The 18,975-nt window shown below is 46.0% G+C and overlaps 1 protein-coding gene and 1 long non-coding RNA gene across 5 annotated transcripts in view; one reads left to right on the forward strand and one right to left on the reverse strand.

Annotated features, from left to right (window-relative positions):
* Nucleotides 1-18,911, forward strand: LOC140460721 (uncharacterized). The gene is made up of 2 exons (XR_011954312.1): nt 1-275; nt 15,417-18,911. It is a non-coding gene; the product is annotated as an uncharacterized lncRNA (long non-coding RNA).
* Nucleotides 8,264-18,975, reverse strand: part of LOC140460719 (uncharacterized) — a 14,152-nt gene continuing 3,440 nt past the window's right edge. For all 4 annotated transcript variants that reach the window (XM_072555350.1, XM_072555348.1, XM_072555351.1 and 1 more), the window contains one exon: nt 8,264-10,149. In XM_072555350.1, the coding sequence (XP_072411451.1) occupies nt 9,026-9,742 (717 nt within the window). In that variant the 5' untranslated portion in view covers nt 9,743-10,149 and the 3' untranslated portion in view covers nt 8,264-9,025. The remainder of the gene's footprint in view (nt 10,150-18,975) is intronic.

An 18,975-nucleotide genomic window follows, 5' to 3' on the forward strand; every position in this document is an offset into this window, starting at 1 on the left:
GGGAAGGGGCGGCCGTTAGGAAAATGGCGCCGTGCGGCCCGGGGCAGACACCCGTCACTGGGCACCGCCGCCTTCCTGGCGCAGCTGCTGTGTCACGGCCACACCGCCCGGCTGGACAGCAGGCAGGAGCCGGTGACCATTCTGGAGGCGGATGGGGTTAAGGGCCTGTTTGGGAACCCGTCGGCCGCCTGGGTGGTGGAGTTCTACTGGTCGTGGGGCGGCCCCTGTGTCAACTCTGGGGCCACCTGGAAGGTACTGGGCCCGGGAGGTGAAAGGTGAGGCAGGTTGGGGGGGGGGGGGACGGAGGGGAAGGAATGTGGGGCCTGTCCTGTCATAGTCACATTTTACACTCACTTTACATCTGATTTTACTGGGGCTTGTGCTGTTTACCCCCTCACTGTTTATTTAATCCTTGTGCTGTTTACCCCTCACTGTTTGTTTCATCCTTGTGCTGTTTACCCCTCACTGTTTATTTAATCCTTGTGCTGTTTACCCCTCACTGTTTGTTTAATCCTTGTGCTGTTTACCCCTCACTGTTTGTTTAATCCTTGTGCTGTTTACCCCTCACTGTTTGTTTAATCCTTGTGCTGTTTGCTCTTTGCTGTTACTTGTGCAATTCCCTAGGGTAGTGTGTAAATACTATTGAAGGAGATTTTGCACCAGCATGTCTATGTTTCTCAGTCATTGAAGGCGCAGGGCCTGTTGAGAATGGTTAATAAAGTATGTGGTGCACTAAGCCTTGTTAACATGGATATAGTTTGTTATTTGGAAAAGTAGACTTATTATTATTTAGAGTCATAAAGATGTACAGCACGGAAACAGACTCATTCGGTCCAACCTGTCCATGTCAACCAGATATCCTAACTTAATCTAGTCCCCTTTGCCAGCACTTGACTCATATCCCTCTAAACCCTTCCTATTCATATACCCAGCCAGATACCTTTTAAATGCTGTAATTATATCAGCTTCCACTTCTTCCTCTGGCAGCTCATTCCATATACGCACCACCCTCTGCATGGAAATGTTGCCCCTCAGGTATCTTTGTGGTCTCACCCTAAACCTATGCCTTCTAATTGTGAATCTCACCCCAACACTGAGGAAAAGACTTAAACATTGAGCAGCCACACAAATGCAAAAGCAATCAAATATCGAGCCACATGGGGGAGAAAAAAATTATGGCTGTACTGTTTTTGTTAGCCGATAGGCATTTGGAAACTTAAAATCTGTCAATAACACCAGCATTGCTACAGAGCATATTGAGGAAAAGACATAAAAACATTGAGCAGCCAGACAAATGCAAAAGCAATCAAATATTGAGCCACATGGAAAAAAAATATGGCTCTCCCCTTTTTGTTCTCCCATAGGAATTTGGACATTTAAGGTCTGTCAATAACACCAGCATTGCTACAGTGCATATTGTGTACACTCCTCAGTGTCAACAAGCAGGCACATGTTTGCCGGTGTCACCAAAACATTGGGCGTGTTCCTCGCTGTCGGCAGAGAAGGGGTGAGACCTACGTTTGATGGACAAATAAGGAGCACTGGAGGACCGGAGGGAGAATTGTCCTCCTGCCATTCGGAGCTCCCCTGTTGGTGAATGTGGAAGCTGGACCATGAGGTTCTGAAGCTCCTGCTTCTCCTCTCTCTGAATGAAGATTGAGCTTGACCTCAGACTGCAACTCCTTTCCTCTGTCCAACATCTGAGAGTACGGCACTCTCTTTTCTCACCCCCATTTCCATTTACACTTCATTCTGAAGTTCAGTTGTTGACTTGGAGCAACTGAAAGGAATGGGAGTGAATCCAGCGAGGGGACAGACTCTGGAAAAGTTAGTCCAGGCCTTTGTTCTCAATTGGCAAAATAGACAGGCAGGAGACTGAAAGAATGTAGCAAGCCAGGCAGTATTAGGAGGTGGAGAAGTCGAGGTATCTGGTGTAACTCTTGTTCAGGCCTGGGGGGTGGGTATAGGGAGAGCTGTGGAACAAGGGTGTGCTGGGGGCAGGGTATTGAAGTGGGGATAGGTGGAGACAGGTAGAGGGTACAATAGACAATAGGTGCAGGAGTAGGCTATTCTGCCCTTCGAGCCAGCACCACCATTCATTGTGATAATGGCTGATCATCCTCAATCAGTATCCTGTTCCTGCCTTATCCCCATAACCTGGTACGACCTGGTTGGTGAATGGGAGGAAGGAATCTAGTTGGCAGGGAAGAGTGGAAGGGGCTGGGAAGTGAGTTGGGGGATGGGATGGGAGATTATTTGAAATTGGAGAACTCAGTGTTGAGTCCTCCAGGCTGTTGACTGCTCAGACAGAAGATGAGGTTTTGTTCCTCCAATTTGTGGTTTGGTTTGTTGTGGTAATGGAGGAAGCCAAAGGTAGTCATGTCAGAAGGGGAGTGGGAAGGGGCATTAAAATGGGTGGAGACTGGGAAGTCCGCTCAGCCTCTGCGATGCTCAGCAAACCGTTCCCCGAGTTTACACTCTGTTTTCCCGATGTGGAGAAGACCACAATTGGCAAAGCACAGCAGGTCAAGCAGCAGTAGGACAGTCGAAGTTTTGGGCATGAGCCCTTCATCAGGAATGATGCGTGGATGTTCAGAGAGGCATCAGTGTCCTTCTGTGCCAGTTGTCAGACAGGTGCAGCAGGCACTGAGCAAGGCAAGTGGTGTATTAGCAAGAGGAATTCTGATCGGAAGTGGGAATGTCTTCCTACAGTTAGGGGGTCATTGAATATATTCAAGACTGAGTTCATCTGATTTTTATGTGAATGTTTATGGGGAAGGCAAGAAAATGGTTTTAAGACCAGTATAGAACAGAGTTACAGAGCCATACGGCACAGAAACAGACCCTTCAGTCCAACTAGTCCATGCTGACTATGTTCTCAAACTAAACCAGTCCCACCTGCTAGTATTTTGGCCCATATCCCTCCAAACCTTTCCTATTCATGAACTTATCCAAATGTCTTTTAAACGTTGTTACTGTACCTGCATCCACCACTTCCTCTAGACATTTAGTCTGCATGTGAACCACTCTGTATAAAAAAAATTGTGGCCTTCAAGTCTTTTTAAAATCTCTTTCTCCTGTCACCATCAAAATTTGCTCCCTAATCTTGAAACCCCAACCCTAGGGGAAGGACACCTGTCGTTCACCTCATCTCTCCCCTCATGATTTTGTAAACCCTGATAAGGTCACCTCTCCACCTCCTATGCGCCAGTGAAAAAGTCTCAGCCCATCCACCTAGATGCAGGTAGATCCATATCCAGTCATGATCTGTTCAATGCTGGTCCCAATTCTCTCTCTCGGTGTCCAGGACAGCAAGAGACCACAAGACATAGGAGCAGAAATTAGGCCACCAGGTCTGCTCATTCCATTCAATCATGGCTGATAAGTTTCTCAGTTTCATTCTTCCGCTATAAGCAAAGTGAAAATGGAGGGAGTGAGTGTGGGATGGAGATTTTCAGCTTCCAGGGAATAAGAGAGGAAAGAGTTCACTATAAATTAGAATTTATGGGATCAGCTGAAGAGCCGAGGAGTGTCAGTTGGAGTTTAATTTAGAGAAATCAGAGGTTTGCATTTTGGTCAAGCAATCCAGGCAGGACTGACATAGTTAAGGGGAGTATTGCAGAATAAAGAGACCTTGGAGTGCTGGAGTCTCAGGTGGACAGTTTAGTGAAGGCGGTGTTTGGTTTGCTTTCCTTCATTGCTCATAGCATTGAGTATAGGAGTTGGGAGATCATGTTATACACACTTCCCATTCGAACGTGTTATCTAACTGCTTAACTGTTTTTAGTGAATATAGTCCACATCTCCCGCTGCTGCCATAACGTGGTTTGTTTGGAAGCCTTAGCTTTCGGAGTGATTAGATTTATTCTAGATTTTATTACTTGCAGTGTGGAAACAGACCATTCAGCCCAAACCGACCCTTTGAAGAGCAACTCACCCAGACCCATTCCCCAACATTTACCCCTTCACCTAACACTACAGGCAAATTAGCGTGGCCACTTCACCTAACCTGCACATCTTTGGACTGTGGGAGGAAACCCACGCAGACATGGGGAGAATGTGCAAACTCCACACTGACAGTTGCCCGAGGTGGGAATTGAACCCGGATCTCTGGCGCTCTGAAGTGCTGCTGCTGCTTCAGGTGGTTGTGGAGAATAAGATCATGATTAGACTATTTATAGCCAACAGAGTCCAGTTCATGGAGATGTGATACATTAAACAATTTAGATTAAATCTTCCATCTTTTAGACTGGAGTTCTGTTCTTTGGTATGTTAATCCCAGAACCTGTTTTCAGTAACTTTCTCAAGAACGTAATTTAAATGCAGAGCTTTTCTATCTAAAATGTCAGGCTGACTCGGTTTTTACCTCGACATTGGGACCCAGACAGACTTCACACCTATTGAAGGGTAGGCTGGGACCTTTTTCACTGGAGCACAGGAGGTTGAAAGGTGAAGGTATTGGGTGCTTCATTAGCAAGTTTGCAGATGACATTCAGATTGATGGAATATCAAATAGTCAGACGATACAGCAGAATATAGATTGGAGAGTTGGGAAGAGAAATGGCAGATGGAGTTCAATCCAGACAAATGCGAGGTGATGTATTTTGGAAGATGCAATTCAAGAGCGAACTATACAGTAAATGGAAAGGTCCTGGGGGAAATTGATGTACAGAGAGGTCTGGGTGTTCAGGTCTATTGTTCTCTGAAGGTGGCAACGCATGTCAGTAGAGTGGTCAAGGCAGCATACAACACGCGTTCCATCATCAGACGGATTGAATAAAAGAGTTGGCAGGTCATGTTAAAGTTATATAAGATTTTGGTTTGGCGGCATTTGGAATACTGCGTACAAATCCTTTTGGAAATCTGGCGACTGGAAGTGGATACTTTTGGAGAGAGTGCAGAGGAGGTTCACCAGGATGTTGCCTTTTATGGAGAGCGCTAGCTATGAGGAGAGGTTGAGTAGATTAGGATTATTATCTTTGGAAATAAGGAGGTTGGGGAGGGTTCTGATTGAGGCCGAAAAACCATGAGGGATGTAAACGGGTGGATAGGAAGAATTATTTTCACAGAGGGGAAGACTTAATTACTCAGGGTTACGAGTTCAAAGTGAGGGGGTAAAGGTTTGAGGGAGATATACATGGAAAGTTACACAGAGGGTGGTGGGCGCCTCGAATGCATCGCTAGCGGAGGCAGTAGGGGTGGGATCGATAGCGTCCTTTAAGATGTATCTAGACAGATACATGAATGGGCAAGGAGCAGAGGGATACAGATCCTTAGAAAATAGGCGGCAGGTTTAGATAGAATATCTCGATCAGCATAGCCTTGGAGGGCTGAAGGGCCTGTTCCTGTGCTGTAAGGTTCTTTGTTCTCTTTATAGAGGTTTACAAAACCATAAGGGGCATAGATAAGGTGAACGGCATGAGTCGTTTCAAGATTAGGCTGCAAATTAAGGTGAGAGGAGAAAGATTTAAAAAACACATGAGGAGCACCTTTTTTTTTAAACAGTGGTTTGTGTGGAATGAATGTCCAGAGGAAATGGTGGATGCAGGTTGAGCAGCATCATTTAAAAGACATTTGGATAAGTACATGAATAGGAAAGGTTCAGGGGGATATGGGCTGAACACAGGCAGGTGGGAGTGGTTTAGATTTGAATATAGTCAGCATGGACGAGTTGGGTTGAAGGGTCTGTTCTGTGCTGTATGACTCTAACTGTTCTGTACTGGTCTTAAAATCATTTTACTTGCCTTCCCCCATAAACATCCACTTCATGGTTGTTCTAAAATCAGCTGAACTCAGCCTTGAATATATTCAATGACCCCCTAATTGCAAGAAGACATCCCTACTTCTGAAATCAATTCCTCTTGCTAATATACCTCTTGCCTTGCTGATTGCTTGCTGCATCCGTCTGACAACTGGCAGTGACTGGTGTGGAAGGATGCTGACGCCACTTTTTACATCCACACATCATTCCTGATAAAGGGCTCATGCCTGAAACGTTGATTCTCCTGCTTCTCGGATGCTGTCTGACCTCCTGTGCTTTTCCAGTGCCACACTTTTCGACTCTGATCTCCAGGATCTGCAGTCCTCACTTTCTCCACATCCCAATATATCACCATTTAAACAACGCACCTCCTTTCGGCAGTTATTTTTTTCATAAGAGGTTATCACTTTACACTGTGGGACTGCATTTGCTGTGCGTTTGTCAATTGAGACACAGACCTGGACCAACGTTTCCCAACTCTGTCCCCTCCCTGGATTCAGTCGTTTTCTTTTCAGTTGCTGCAAGTCAACAATTTAACCCCAGAATGAATAAATGAAATGGTAAAGACAGTGCCGTACTCACAGATGACGGATAGAGGAAGGAAGTTGCAGTCTGAGGTGAAGCTCGATCTTCATTTGGAGAGGAGCAGCAGCAGCATCAAAACCTGATGGTCCATCTTCTGCATTCAGACAATTGGGGAGCTGTGATTGGCAGGAGGACTAGGCTCCTTGTCTGGCTTCTCATTGGTCCATTTGAAGAAGGGTTTGCACTGTTTCTGCAGACAGAGCATGCGCGGCTTTTGCTGAACAAGCAGAGAGTCAGAAGTGTACAGCATGGAAACAGACCCTTCGGTCCGACCAGATATCCCAACCGAATCTAGTCCCGCCCCTCAACACCTGGCCCACATCGCTCCAAACCTTTCCTATTCATATACCCATTCAAATGCCTCTTAAATGTTGCATTCGTACCAGCCTCTACCACTTCTTCTGGCAGCTCATTGCATACACGTACCACGCTCTGTGTGAAAACATTGCCCCTTAGGTCTCTTTTATATCCTTCTCCTCTCACCCTAAACCTATGCCCTCTAGTTCTGGACTCTCCAACCCAAGGGAAAAAACTTTGTCTATTTATCTTGTCCATGCCACTCATAATTTTGTAAACCTTTATAAGGTCACCCCTCAGTCTCTGACACTCTAGAGAAAACAGCCCCAGCCTATTCAGCCTCTCCCTCTAATTGTACCTCTTATGCTCGCATCTAAATCATTTATGTAAATGACAAAAAGTAGTGGACCCAGCACCGATCCTTGTGGCACTCCACTGGTCACAGGCCTCCAGTCTGAAAAACAACCCTCCACCACTACCCTCTGTCTTCTATCTTTGAGCCAGTTCTGTATCCAAATGGCTAGTTCTCTCTGTATTCCTCGAGATCTAACCTTGCTCATCAGTCTCCCATGGGGTACCTTGTCAAACGCCTTACTGATGTCCATATAGATCACATTACTGCTCTGCCTTCCTGAATCCTCTTTGTTACTTCCTCAAAAAACTCAGTCAAGTTTGTGAGACATGATTTCCCACACACACAGCCATGTTGACTATCCGTAATCAGTCCTTGCCTTTCCAAATACATGTACATCCTCTCCCTCAGGATTCCCTCCAACAATGTGCCACCACTGACGTCAGGCTCACTGGTCTATAGTTCCCTGGCTTGTCCTTACCACCCTTCTTAAACAGTGGCACCACGTTAGCCAACCTCCTGTCTTCTGGCACCTCACCTGACGTGCACAGTATTCTCTATGAAGATGCTGTTCAGTGGCTCATACTCCATCATACACACATGCACTCACACTACTCTCTCATGCATGCACATATATACAAGTCCATGGGATGAATTTGCATTTGCAGTATTATATTTGCAGATAGATTCAATGTGTGCTTTTTGTGGAAAAATCAGCAGGCAGTTAATGAAGGCAATCAATCCATGTAATATTTTATCAACTCATACTTTGGAAATAGAACCAGTCTGATTCAAGATTGGGATACAGACAAACCGAACCTCTCACCTTTCATGCATTGTCTGAGCTGAGATGTCACTATTTTTATAAAACCTTAAGTCACCTTGAGAACATGAATTAAAAGTAGTTCTGGGATTTACATATTAATGAACAGAAAGCTGCAAACCATTCTAAAAGATGGAAGACTTAACAGCAATCTAGGTTTGTTCAATATATCCTATCAGTTGCATGACACTGTGATCTTTTGCTATACAACCTGTGTCTTCCGATCCTGCTCCACAGCTACCTGATGAAGGAGCAGAGCTCTGAAAGCTAGTGCTTCCAAATAAACCTGTTGGACTATAACCTGGTGTTGTGAGATTTTAACTTTGTGCACACCAGTCCAACACTGACACCTCCGCAACGTTTCTGGTGAACACAGCCCACACTTCCGCCACGAAACTTTACAATGCTGATTAAACAATGCAGTGCCTGCATTCCTAAAAAAATTTATAATTTCTAATGATACTAGCTACTCATTCACTGCTCCATTTGATACATGACATTGGAAACTTAGCACAGGAGGTTGAAAGAAATGGGCAGCTTTTAAACAAAAACCTGTTGGAGCTCAAAGCTTTCAATGAGAATCTGAGCCCGGCAGGAGGTTCAGGTAACCTTTATTGCGACCCAACTTTGTTACAGCTTCAGATCCACCCCAGCAAAAAGGTGTAGAAAAAGTATCTTTTTTTTAAAAAAAAACAGCTCAAGGTCAAAGCACACACACTTCTCCCCCCCCACGTTCTTTACTATTTGTCAGCACAGAGTTGTCCTTTTGGAATTGGATCCTTGGTGTAGCCATAAACTAGAAGAAGTATTGCCTCATGCACCAATTCAAACCCATACCTTGTCTCCAAGTAGGTTTCTCCCCCCTCATCGACTGGAGTTGGGATGGGGGGGTGGTGGGGGGGAGGAAGAGAAGGAGTGCAGAATAGTCAACCAGACTGCTGTGGGTCTGGAATCACGTGTAGGCCAGCCCGGGTAAAGGATGCACTGGGACGAGTGAGTGAATCCGTTCACACAACAGCAGTTTCCTTCCCTAAAAAGGTTGAGAGTGAATCAGATGAGGGTTTCCCCTCCCCTCCCTGACAATTGTTTCGTTGTTAGATTCTGAACTCCAGATTTCTAATCGAATTCCAATTCCACCATCTGCCTTGGCAGCTCCCCGGAACTGGGTTGATAGTCCAGTCGATAAAGGCACTCAGCTGTCGCTGCTTTAAATCCCCTGCGATGGCATGTGAACTCTCTGGTGTCTCTGCAGGTGGGATGAGCGGTTAAAACTCTTCCCGCACTGATAGCAGGTGAACGCCCTCTCCCCTGTGTGGACCCGCTGGTGTCTCAGCAGGTCAGAGGCCTGGGTAAAGCCCTTCTCACACTCTGGGCAGCTGAAGGGCCTCTCCCCAGTGTGGACCCGCTGGTGCTTCAGCCTGTCGGAGGAACTGTTGAAGGCCTTCCTGCACTCTGTGCAGGGGAATGGCCTCTCCCCCGCGTGGACCCGCTGGTGGGTCAGCAGGTCGAAGGAATTGCTGAAGCCTTTCCCGCACTCGGTGCAGAGGAACAGCCTCTCCCCAGTGTGGACCTGCCGGTGGGCCAACAGGGTGGAGGCCTGGGTAAAGCCCTTCCCACATGCAGAGCACCTGAAGGGCCGCTCCCCTGTGTGGACCCGCCGGTGCCTCAACAGGTCAGAGCAATTGCTGAAGGCCTTCCCACACTTGGGGCAGCTGAAGGGCCTCTCCCTGGTGTGGACCCGCCGGTGCCTCACCAGGTCGGAGGAATTGCTGAAGGCCTTCCCACACTCTGTGCAGGGGAACGGCCTCTCTCCGGTGTGACTGCGACGATGAATCTCCAGAGCAGATGGGAAACGGAAGTCTTTCCCACAGTCACCACACTTCCACGGTTTCTCCATGGGGCAGGATTCCTTGGGTTTCTCCATGGCCGAAGCTTCAGCCGCACACAATACGTGTAGAGCTCCTCCGCTCCGTGAACTCCTCTTCCCAGGCCTTATAACTGTTTCAGGCTCCACACTCAGTGCACTCCAACAGTGGGGTCTCTCATCCAGTTCCACTGATGCTGAAAATGGACTGAAACAGGAACCAAAAAGCTTTGCTCTTTCTCACAGAATCATAGTTGAAAATTGTTGTGATCCCGATGGATTGAGTGACTGTCAGACATTGATGTCAAAGTGAGGACTGCAGATGCTGGAGAGTCAGTATTGAAAAGTGCGATGCTGGAAAAGCACAGCAGGTCAGGCAGCATCTGAGGAGCAGGAGAGTCAACATTTTGGGCATAAGGCCTTCATCTGTTGATTTTGAAACTTCCGTCTTCAGATCTTCAAATACTCTGGAAAAAACGATTACAAAATTCATTACTGTCAGTCCAGAATAAAAATTCAGAACAAGCAATTTGTTTGTGTTGTTATTCCACAAAACTGAAAGCACTATATCTCTCTCTCTAACTCATTCTCCTGAATGTGTTGATTCAGGATCTTATAGGGGCAGAAAAGCAAAAACGTCAAGACTGAATTTTGGATAACTCCACCTGAAATTTAATATCTTTCACAACACTGGGATATTGCTGAGACTGAGCAGGTCTGATTTTGGGAAGCAAACAAACATCAATTCAGGGTGAACCTGCAATGCAGGTTCTTGAAGAACAACCAGACAAAATGGTTAACATTCCCAGGAAGTTGGGGGGAAAGCAAAATGAGCCATCAAGACATTGACACCACCACCAGAGAGAAACTGAACATACAGACATGACAAACATTTGTGGAAAGCCAGAGTCATCGAGATGTACAGCACAGAAACAGACACTTCAGTCAAATTCTTCTGTGCCCAACCAGATATTCAAAATGAATCTCGTCCCATTTGCCAGCGTTTTGCCCATATCCCTTTGAACCCTTCCTTTTCATACACTCATGCTGATGACTTTTAAATGTTGTCATTGTACCAGCCTTCACCACTTCCTTTGGCAGCTCATTCCATACATCCACCATTTTCTGCGTAAAAATGTTGCCCCTTCGGTCTCTTTGCAGTCTCCCCCCCGCCCTCACCTTAAATCTATTACCCTCAAGTTCTGGACTCACCATCCCAAGGAAAATACCTCGTCTATTTACCCAATCCATGCCCCTCATGATTTTAAATAAGTCTATCAGGTTACCCCTCACATTCTAACGCACTAGGGAAAACAGCAACACCCTATCCTTCCAACCTTCCTTACCCGGGTAATTAAGACACATTTCTGAGTTTGCAGAGTCTGCTCCCTCCCTGGGTTCACTCCAGTTGCTACAAGTGAACAAATTTCCTCCCCCACACTCCACCCAACGCTTCCCCCCCCCCACTTCCTGAACAGTTAACAAAAATCCCTTCTCTTCACAGAACCCTCACTGTTCTAACAAGTCCACACCAACCTCCGAATGGCAACCTCACCACACCCATTCCCCTACTCCTATTGGTCTACATTTACCCCTTGACTAATACATCTAACCTGCACATCCCTGGGCACTGTGGGTAATTTAGCACCGCCAATCCACCCTAACCTGCACATCCCTGGGCACGATGGGTAATTTGACCTGTCCAATCACACCTTACCTGGACAAAGTTAAAAATCACAACACCAGGTTCTCGTCCAATGGGTTTATCTGGAAGCACTAGCATTTGGAGAGTTGCTCCTTCATCAGGTGGTTGTGGAGTGTAAGATCACAAGACACAGAATTTTGGAAAAGCATTACAGTGTCCTGCCATTGAAATGATATACTGAACAAACCTGGATTGTTAAGTCTTTCATCTTTTACAATGGATTGCAGATATCATTAATATGTAAATCCCAGAACTTCCTGTAAGGCACCTTCTCAGGATAACTAAGGCTTTATAACAAAAGGAGACACGTCAGCTCAAACAATGCATTAAAGGTGTGAGGTCAGAATCTGTCTGTATCCCAGTCTAGAGTCAGACTGGTTCTATTTCCAATGTGGAATTTACAAAATATTACATGTATTAACTGCCTGCAGATTGTGCATTTTCTGAGGAAAATAGAATAAATATCATTCGGCAAACACAAATTCACCCCCATGGACTTGTGCATGTGTGTGCATGAGAGAGAGAAAAAGTCTGTTTCCATGCTGTATATCTCTATGTCAATTTGACAACAGATACTTTTTTTTTCTGTTGGTATAAATATTGTTGTAAATCATAGTGGGTATTAATAGCTCGATGTAACGGTGAGAGAATTCCTCAAATAAGGCACTGTAGAAATCCTGGGAGAATACTATTTCTGGTTTACTTCCTATTGAACAATATTAAGCACAAGCACCTAATTTTGGTTCACATTTCTTGTTTTATTCCCTGCTATGACTACACTCGGTGTCTGGACGGTTAACAGGTTGGGAGATTGTGGGTCTGGATTGACTTATTGTTCCGGAAGGTGTAAAAAAATAAGGGGGTCAAAGCATCAGCAGAAATCCAGAAGGGGTGAGAAATCAGGACCCGAAATCGGAGCTGACACCAGATTCCCCTGTGATCGGTGCTTTGATTACCTGTGCTAACCCTCTACCTTTATCTTGCTTTCTATTTGATCACCTCCTCAATATTGAGGATCCAATCCTTATCATCCTGGAGCCATATCTCTGTAAGGAGTCCCATATTTTAATTATTCACTTCAATGTGTGCAGTCAATTCATTCGCTTTTGCTCCAATGCAGCACACATTCAGACATACCATTTTTAGTTTCAATTTTTATGATCTTTCGAATCCAGTTTTGATTGCTGGTACATTTACTCTCCATGTCTTTGTCGTTCTTGGATGTTCATTTTTCACATCACTGTATTGCTCACTGGCCTTGATTCGGATTGGCCATGCTAAATTGCCCATAGTGTCCAGAGATGTGCAGGTTAGGTGGGTTAGCCATGGGAAATGCAGGGTTAGAGTTTCATAGTAATAGAAGCAGGAGTAGGTCATTTGGCCCATCGAGTCTGCTTTGCCATTCATTTAGATCATGACTGATCTCTCCATTGTCTCAGCGTCTCCTCCCTGCATTGTCCCAACTACCCTTAATACCTTTACCATGCAAAAACCCATCTAACTGCGTCCTGAATACACTTAATTAAGCTGCCTCTACTGCTTCCCTGGGCAGAGAATTACGTAGATTCACTATTCTCTGGGAAAAGCAGTTCTTCCTTCTCTCTATCCTAAATCTACTCCAACTAATCTTGAGGAGTGGTCTCACCCACCAGCAGAAATGACTGGATAGGGCAGGGTTTCATCCCCACAGTGCAATGAAATCCCACTTTCCACCAAAATCTCAAATGTACTCACTCACTCAGGTGCTGTCTCATAAATGAAAGATTTCATTGTAACATCTTCTGCTCCCAGTAAGGACAAAACATCTTTGAAGGCTGCTCTGAAAGTCCAGTCTGCACAGTGACACTTCTGGTTTCACCAAAGACCCAGAGAGTCATACAGCACAGAAACAGACCCTTCAGTCGAACTCGTATGTGCCGCCCAGATATCCTAACTTAATCTAGTCCCATTTACCAGTATTTGGCCCATATCCCTCTAAACCCTTCCTATTCTTGTACCCATCCAGATGCCTTTTAAATGCTGTAATTATATCAGGCTCCACCCCTTCCTATGACAGCTCATTCAATACATGCACTACCTTCTGCATGAAACAAGTTGCCCTTCATGTCCCTTTTAAATCATTCCCCTCTCACCTCAAACATATGCTCTCTAGTTTTGCATTCACCCTATCCATGCCCCTTATAAGTATTTATAAGGTCATCCCGGAGCGTCCGATGCTCCAGGAAAATATCCCTGACCGATTCAGCCTCTCTCTGTACATCAAACCCTCCAACTCTGGCAACAGCCTTTCAAGTCTTTTCTGACCCCTTTCAAAGTTTCACACCATCTTTCCTGTAGCAGGAAGACCAGAATTGAATGCAGTATTTTAAAAATGGCCTCACCAATGTCCTGTACAGCCACAACATGACCTCCCAACTCCGATACTCAATGCTCTGACTAATAAAGGAAAGCATACAAAATGCCTTCTTCACTATTCTGGCTACCTGAGACTGCACTTTCAAGGAACAATGAACCTGCACTCCAAGGTCTCTTTGTTCTGAAATACTCCCTTAACTGTCCTGCCTGGATTGCCTTACCAAAATGCAAACATCACATTTCCCTAAATTAATCTCCATCTGCCACTCCCTGGCCCATTGCCCCATCCAATCAATTCTAATTTATAGCGAACTCTCTAATTCTTATTCCCTGGAAGCTCAAAATCTCCATCCCACACGCTCCCTCCATTCTCACTTTTTTGAACCTAATCCCTGCTGTACCTCATCCTGAAGGGTCTGGGTTCATGCTGATTAACAGGGCCACACTCAGGGGAATCTAATTGAAACAAACAGAATACTCAATGGCCTGGACAGAGTTGATGTTGGGACGATGTTTCCATTGGAAGGAGAGACTAGCAGCCGAGGGCATAGCCTTAGAGTAAAGGGAAGACCTTTCAAAACGGAGATTAGGAGAAATTTCTTTAGCCAGAGAGTGGTGAACTGATGGAATTCATTGCCACAGAAGGCTGTGGAGGCCAGGTAACTGAGGATATTTAACACTGAGACAGAAACAGTTCTTGAGTATCAAGGGGATCAAGGGTTACAGGGAGAAAACAGGAGAATGGGGCTGAGACACTTCTCAGCCATGATTGAATGGTATGGACAGATCCAGTGGGCTGAATGGCTTAATTTCTGCTCTTATGGATAGGAAAGGCTCAGAGATATATAGGCCAAACAAGGTAGGACTAGTTTAGTTTATGAATATAGTCAGCATGAAATCAAGTATCTGTTTCTGTGCTGTACGATTCTGTAACTGTTCTTAAAACCATTTTTTCTGTTCCCTCAACCATCCACTTCATTGTTGTTCAAAAATCAGATGAATTCAGCCTTGAATATATTCAATGACCCCCTAACCACAGGAAGGCCCCACCCCACTTCTGAACTCAATTCCACTTGCTAATACACCACTTGCCCTGCTGACTGCTTAGTGCACCTGTCTGACAACGGATATTGACTGGTGTAGAAAGACACTGAAACCTCTTTGTACATCCACACAACATTCCCGATGAACGGCTCATGTCCAAAACGTCGACTCTCCTGGTCCTTGGATGCTGTCTGACCTGCTGTTCTTTTCCAGGGCCACACTTGTCAACTCTGATCTCCAGCATCTGCACTCCTCACTTTCTCCATATCCCAACATATCACCATTAAAACAATGCACCTCCTTTCTGCTTTTGTTTTCCCACAGCAAAGGCTATATTATCACATTGTGGTCACGCATTTGCCAATTGAGACACAGATCTGGACCAACATTTCTAGACAAGTGAGTACTGCAGATGCCGGAGATTAAAGTCGAGAGTGTGGTGCTGGAAAAGCACGCAGGTCAGGCAGCATCCGAGGAGCAGGAAAATTCCTGATGAAGGACCTTTGCCCGAAACGTCGATTTTCCTGCTCCTCGGATGCTGCCTGACCTGCTATGCTTTTCCAGCACCACACTGTCGACCAATATTTCTACACTCTGACCCCACCCTGAATTCACTCCCTTTCCTTTCAGTTGTTGGAAGTCAACAATTGAACGCCAAAACGAAAAAAGAAGTGGAACAGATGGCGAGAAAAGAGAGTGCTGTACTCACAGTTGTTGGACAGAGGAAGAAAGTTGCAGTTTGGGGTAAAGCTCAATTTTTATTCAGAGAGAAAGGAGCAGCAGCAGGTGCTGCTTCAGAAGCTCATTGTCCAACTTCCGCATTCAGACACTAGCGGTGCTCTGATTGGCAGGAGGACAAGATTCCTTCCGGTCCTCCCAAGTTTCCTATTGGTCCATCAAAAGTAGGTCATGAGTCGTTTGTGCGTACAACCAGGAGCATGCAGTCTTTGCTGACACCAGCGGACATGCGCAGTCCTTGATGACACCGACGGCCATGCGCATTATGCTCTTCAGAAATGCTTACGTTACTGACAGATTTGAAGTCTCCAAATGGCAATCGGAGGAAAAAAAGTTGAACCACAATTTCCTTCCCCCCACTCCGTGGCTCGACATTGTATTCCTTTTGCATTTTGGCTGGCTGCTCAACTTTTGGCTGACTGCCCGTAAGGGCGGCACAGTGGTTAGCACTGCTGCCTCACAGCGCCAGAGACCCAGGTTCAATTCCCACCTCAGGCAACTGTCTGTGTGGAGTTTGCACGTTCTCCCGGTGTCTGTGTGGGTTTCCTCGTGCAGGTTAGGGTGAACTGGCCATTCTAAATTGCCCGTAGTGTTAGGTTAGGGGTATGGGTGGGTTGCGCTTTGGTGGGGCGGTGTGGACTTGTTGGGCCGAAGGGCCTGTTTCCACACTAAGTAATCTAATCTTTTGTACTTCTTTTCCTTCGGTTAGGGGAGCCACAAACTGGAGGGCATAGGTTTCGGTTGAGTGGGGAAAGATGAGGGACCAAAGGATTAGAAAAAAAGTGTGACATTTAATTTGCCTCAGGAAATGCCAGGACTAGAGGGTGAGTGGGGAAAGATTTAAAACGGACCTAAGGGGTAACTTGTTTCATGCAGAGGATGGTAAATGTATTGAATGAGCTGCCGGAGTGGAGGCTGGTACAATTCCAACTTTTAAAAGGCATCTGAATGGGTGTACGAAGAGGAAGGTTTAAAGGGGTTGGGCCAAGTGTTGGCAAATAGGAATAGATTAATTTAGGATGTCTGGTCGGCACAGACCAAACTGTTTCATTATGTGCTCCATGGCTCTATTCTACATAGAAACAATTTCACAATATTAGAATAGGCAACTCGCCCCTTACAGTCTGTCCTCAACTGTGGTCAAACTGCATATATTTCAACACAAGTTTAAAAAAGCTGCAGGCATCTTTCTGAAAAATAGAATTTAACATGCTTTAATGTTGTTTGAGTAGCTATTCTCAATGTTAAAGATCAGTCATTTCTCGTGCACCCCCATCTCCCAGGTAGAGTCATCACCATCTGTCTCTCTCTTCTTAGAAGGGCTTGATACAGCAATCAAAGAGGGATGGAGGCACGAGAAATAACAGGTGGTGGGGAAAGAGAATGGTTGAGGGGGGAGGAGCTGAGGGTGGGTGTCAAGAGAGAGAAAATGGACAGGGGACAGAAAGAGAATGGACAGAGGGCAGTGACACTACAAATCCAACCTTCCCCAGGACCACAGTAATAATTTCTCAATATACAAATGGCTAAAGCAGTAGAATCACATAATCCTTATCCCAGCAGGCCATTCAGTCCATTTACCTCACACTGACCTTCCAAATAGCATCCCACCAGACCAACCCACTTACCATACAACCCTGCAGTTCCCCATGGCTTACGCACCTGAAAATGCATATCCTTGGACACTTCAGCACAGCTGATCCACCCTAAACTGCAGATCTTTGGACTGTGGGAGGAATCCACGCAGACACAAGGGGGACAATGTGCCAAAGTCGCCTGAGGCTGGAATCAAACCCAGCACTGTGAGGCAGCAGTACTGACCACTGAGCCACCATGCCACCCAGAGCTTTGATGTTCTGCTTTATCTTTTTAGCTTCTGACTTCTCATGCGCCCTCAGCAAAGGCTCTGCCCTCCTGAGATTTGTGGACCACACCCACTGCAGCCTCCCTTTCCCACTTCTCTTGTCCTGAGCACGTCGGTTCCTGAACCTGGTGCCAGACAGACACCGACGCCATCTGGCCTCCTGCTGCTAACTTCAGAGAAAGACGACAATCACCTGTCAATATTCTGCCCTTACCCCCAGCGCTCCCCCTCCCACCACTCAGCCAGTTAGCTCCTCCCCCTGCCTCCCAATCTCAGATCCCCTTTACCTGTGTGATTCACACTCACACCCTTCTGACCCTATCCACTGACCTAATCAGAAGGCTCTGTCCAGAGGGGAATGACCATCTCCTGGAATAAAGTGTCCGGTTAACTTTCCCCGTGACGTGTCTGCAGCCTGGCTTCCTCTGAGCCAAAGGTCTTCCAGCATGTGTTTACGCTGAATCACAGCATCCAGAACCTCCCACCTTCTGCAAAGTGAAAGACAAGTCTCACCCTGCCCTCTCCAACATGTATGTGTAGATTAGATTCGATTCTCTACAGTATGGAAACAGGCCCTTTGGCCCAAAATGTTCACATTGACCCTCCAAAGAGTAACCCACCCAGACCTGTTCCCCTACCTTATATTTACCTCTGACTAATGGACCCAACACTATGTGGAATTTAGCATGGCCAATTCAACTGACCTGCTCATCTTTTGGATTGTGGGAGGAAACTAGAGCACCTGGAGGAAACCCATGAGGAGAATGTGCCAACTCCACATAGACAGTTGTCCGAGGTGGGAATCGAACCCGGATCCTTGGTGCTGTAAGGCCGATAGCCAAGTTTGGAACCCATGAGGACGGTCTCAACTGGGACCTTGGGTGACCACACTACACTTAACACTGTCTCTCACTCCCACACATACACACCCAGTCACACAGACCCTCTCTCACACACACCTCCCACACCCTCTCACAGGCTTATACTCCACTGCATCGACACACTTTAGCAAGCATGCACATGCAAACACTCACTCTCTCATGCGCACGCGCACACACACACACACAAACCTATGCAGTGAATTTGCATTTGCAGATACATTGTATTTTGCTCAAAAAGCACAATCTGCAGGCAGTCAATCTATGTAATATTTTATAAATTCCTACTTTGGAAATAGAATATGTGTGTCTCAGGACTGGGATACAGACGGACTTGAACCTCACACCTTTCTTGCTTTGTCTGAGCTGAGATGTCACCTATTTTTACAAAATCTTAAGTCATCGGGAGAATGTGACTTAAAGGTAGTTCTGGGATATACATGTTAATGAACCGAAACCTGCAACCCATTCGAAAAGATGAAAGACTGAATCGCAACTGGACTTGTTCAGGAAATCTTATCAACTGCATGGCACTGTAATGTTTTGCGATAAATTCTATGTCTTATGATCCTGCCCAACACCTACCCGATGAAGGAGCAGCGCTCCGAAAGCTAGCGCTCCCAAATAAATCTGTTGGGACTCTAACCTGGAGTGGTGTCGATTTTAACTTTCTCCACCTCAGTCCAACACCAGCAACTGCCCATCATTT

Source organism: Chiloscyllium punctatum, chromosome 36 (assembly GCF_047496795.1).
Source record: "Chiloscyllium punctatum isolate Juve2018m chromosome 36, sChiPun1.3, whole genome shotgun sequence".
Classification (NCBI taxonomy): Eukaryota; Metazoa; Chordata; class Chondrichthyes; order Orectolobiformes; family Hemiscylliidae; genus Chiloscyllium; species Chiloscyllium punctatum.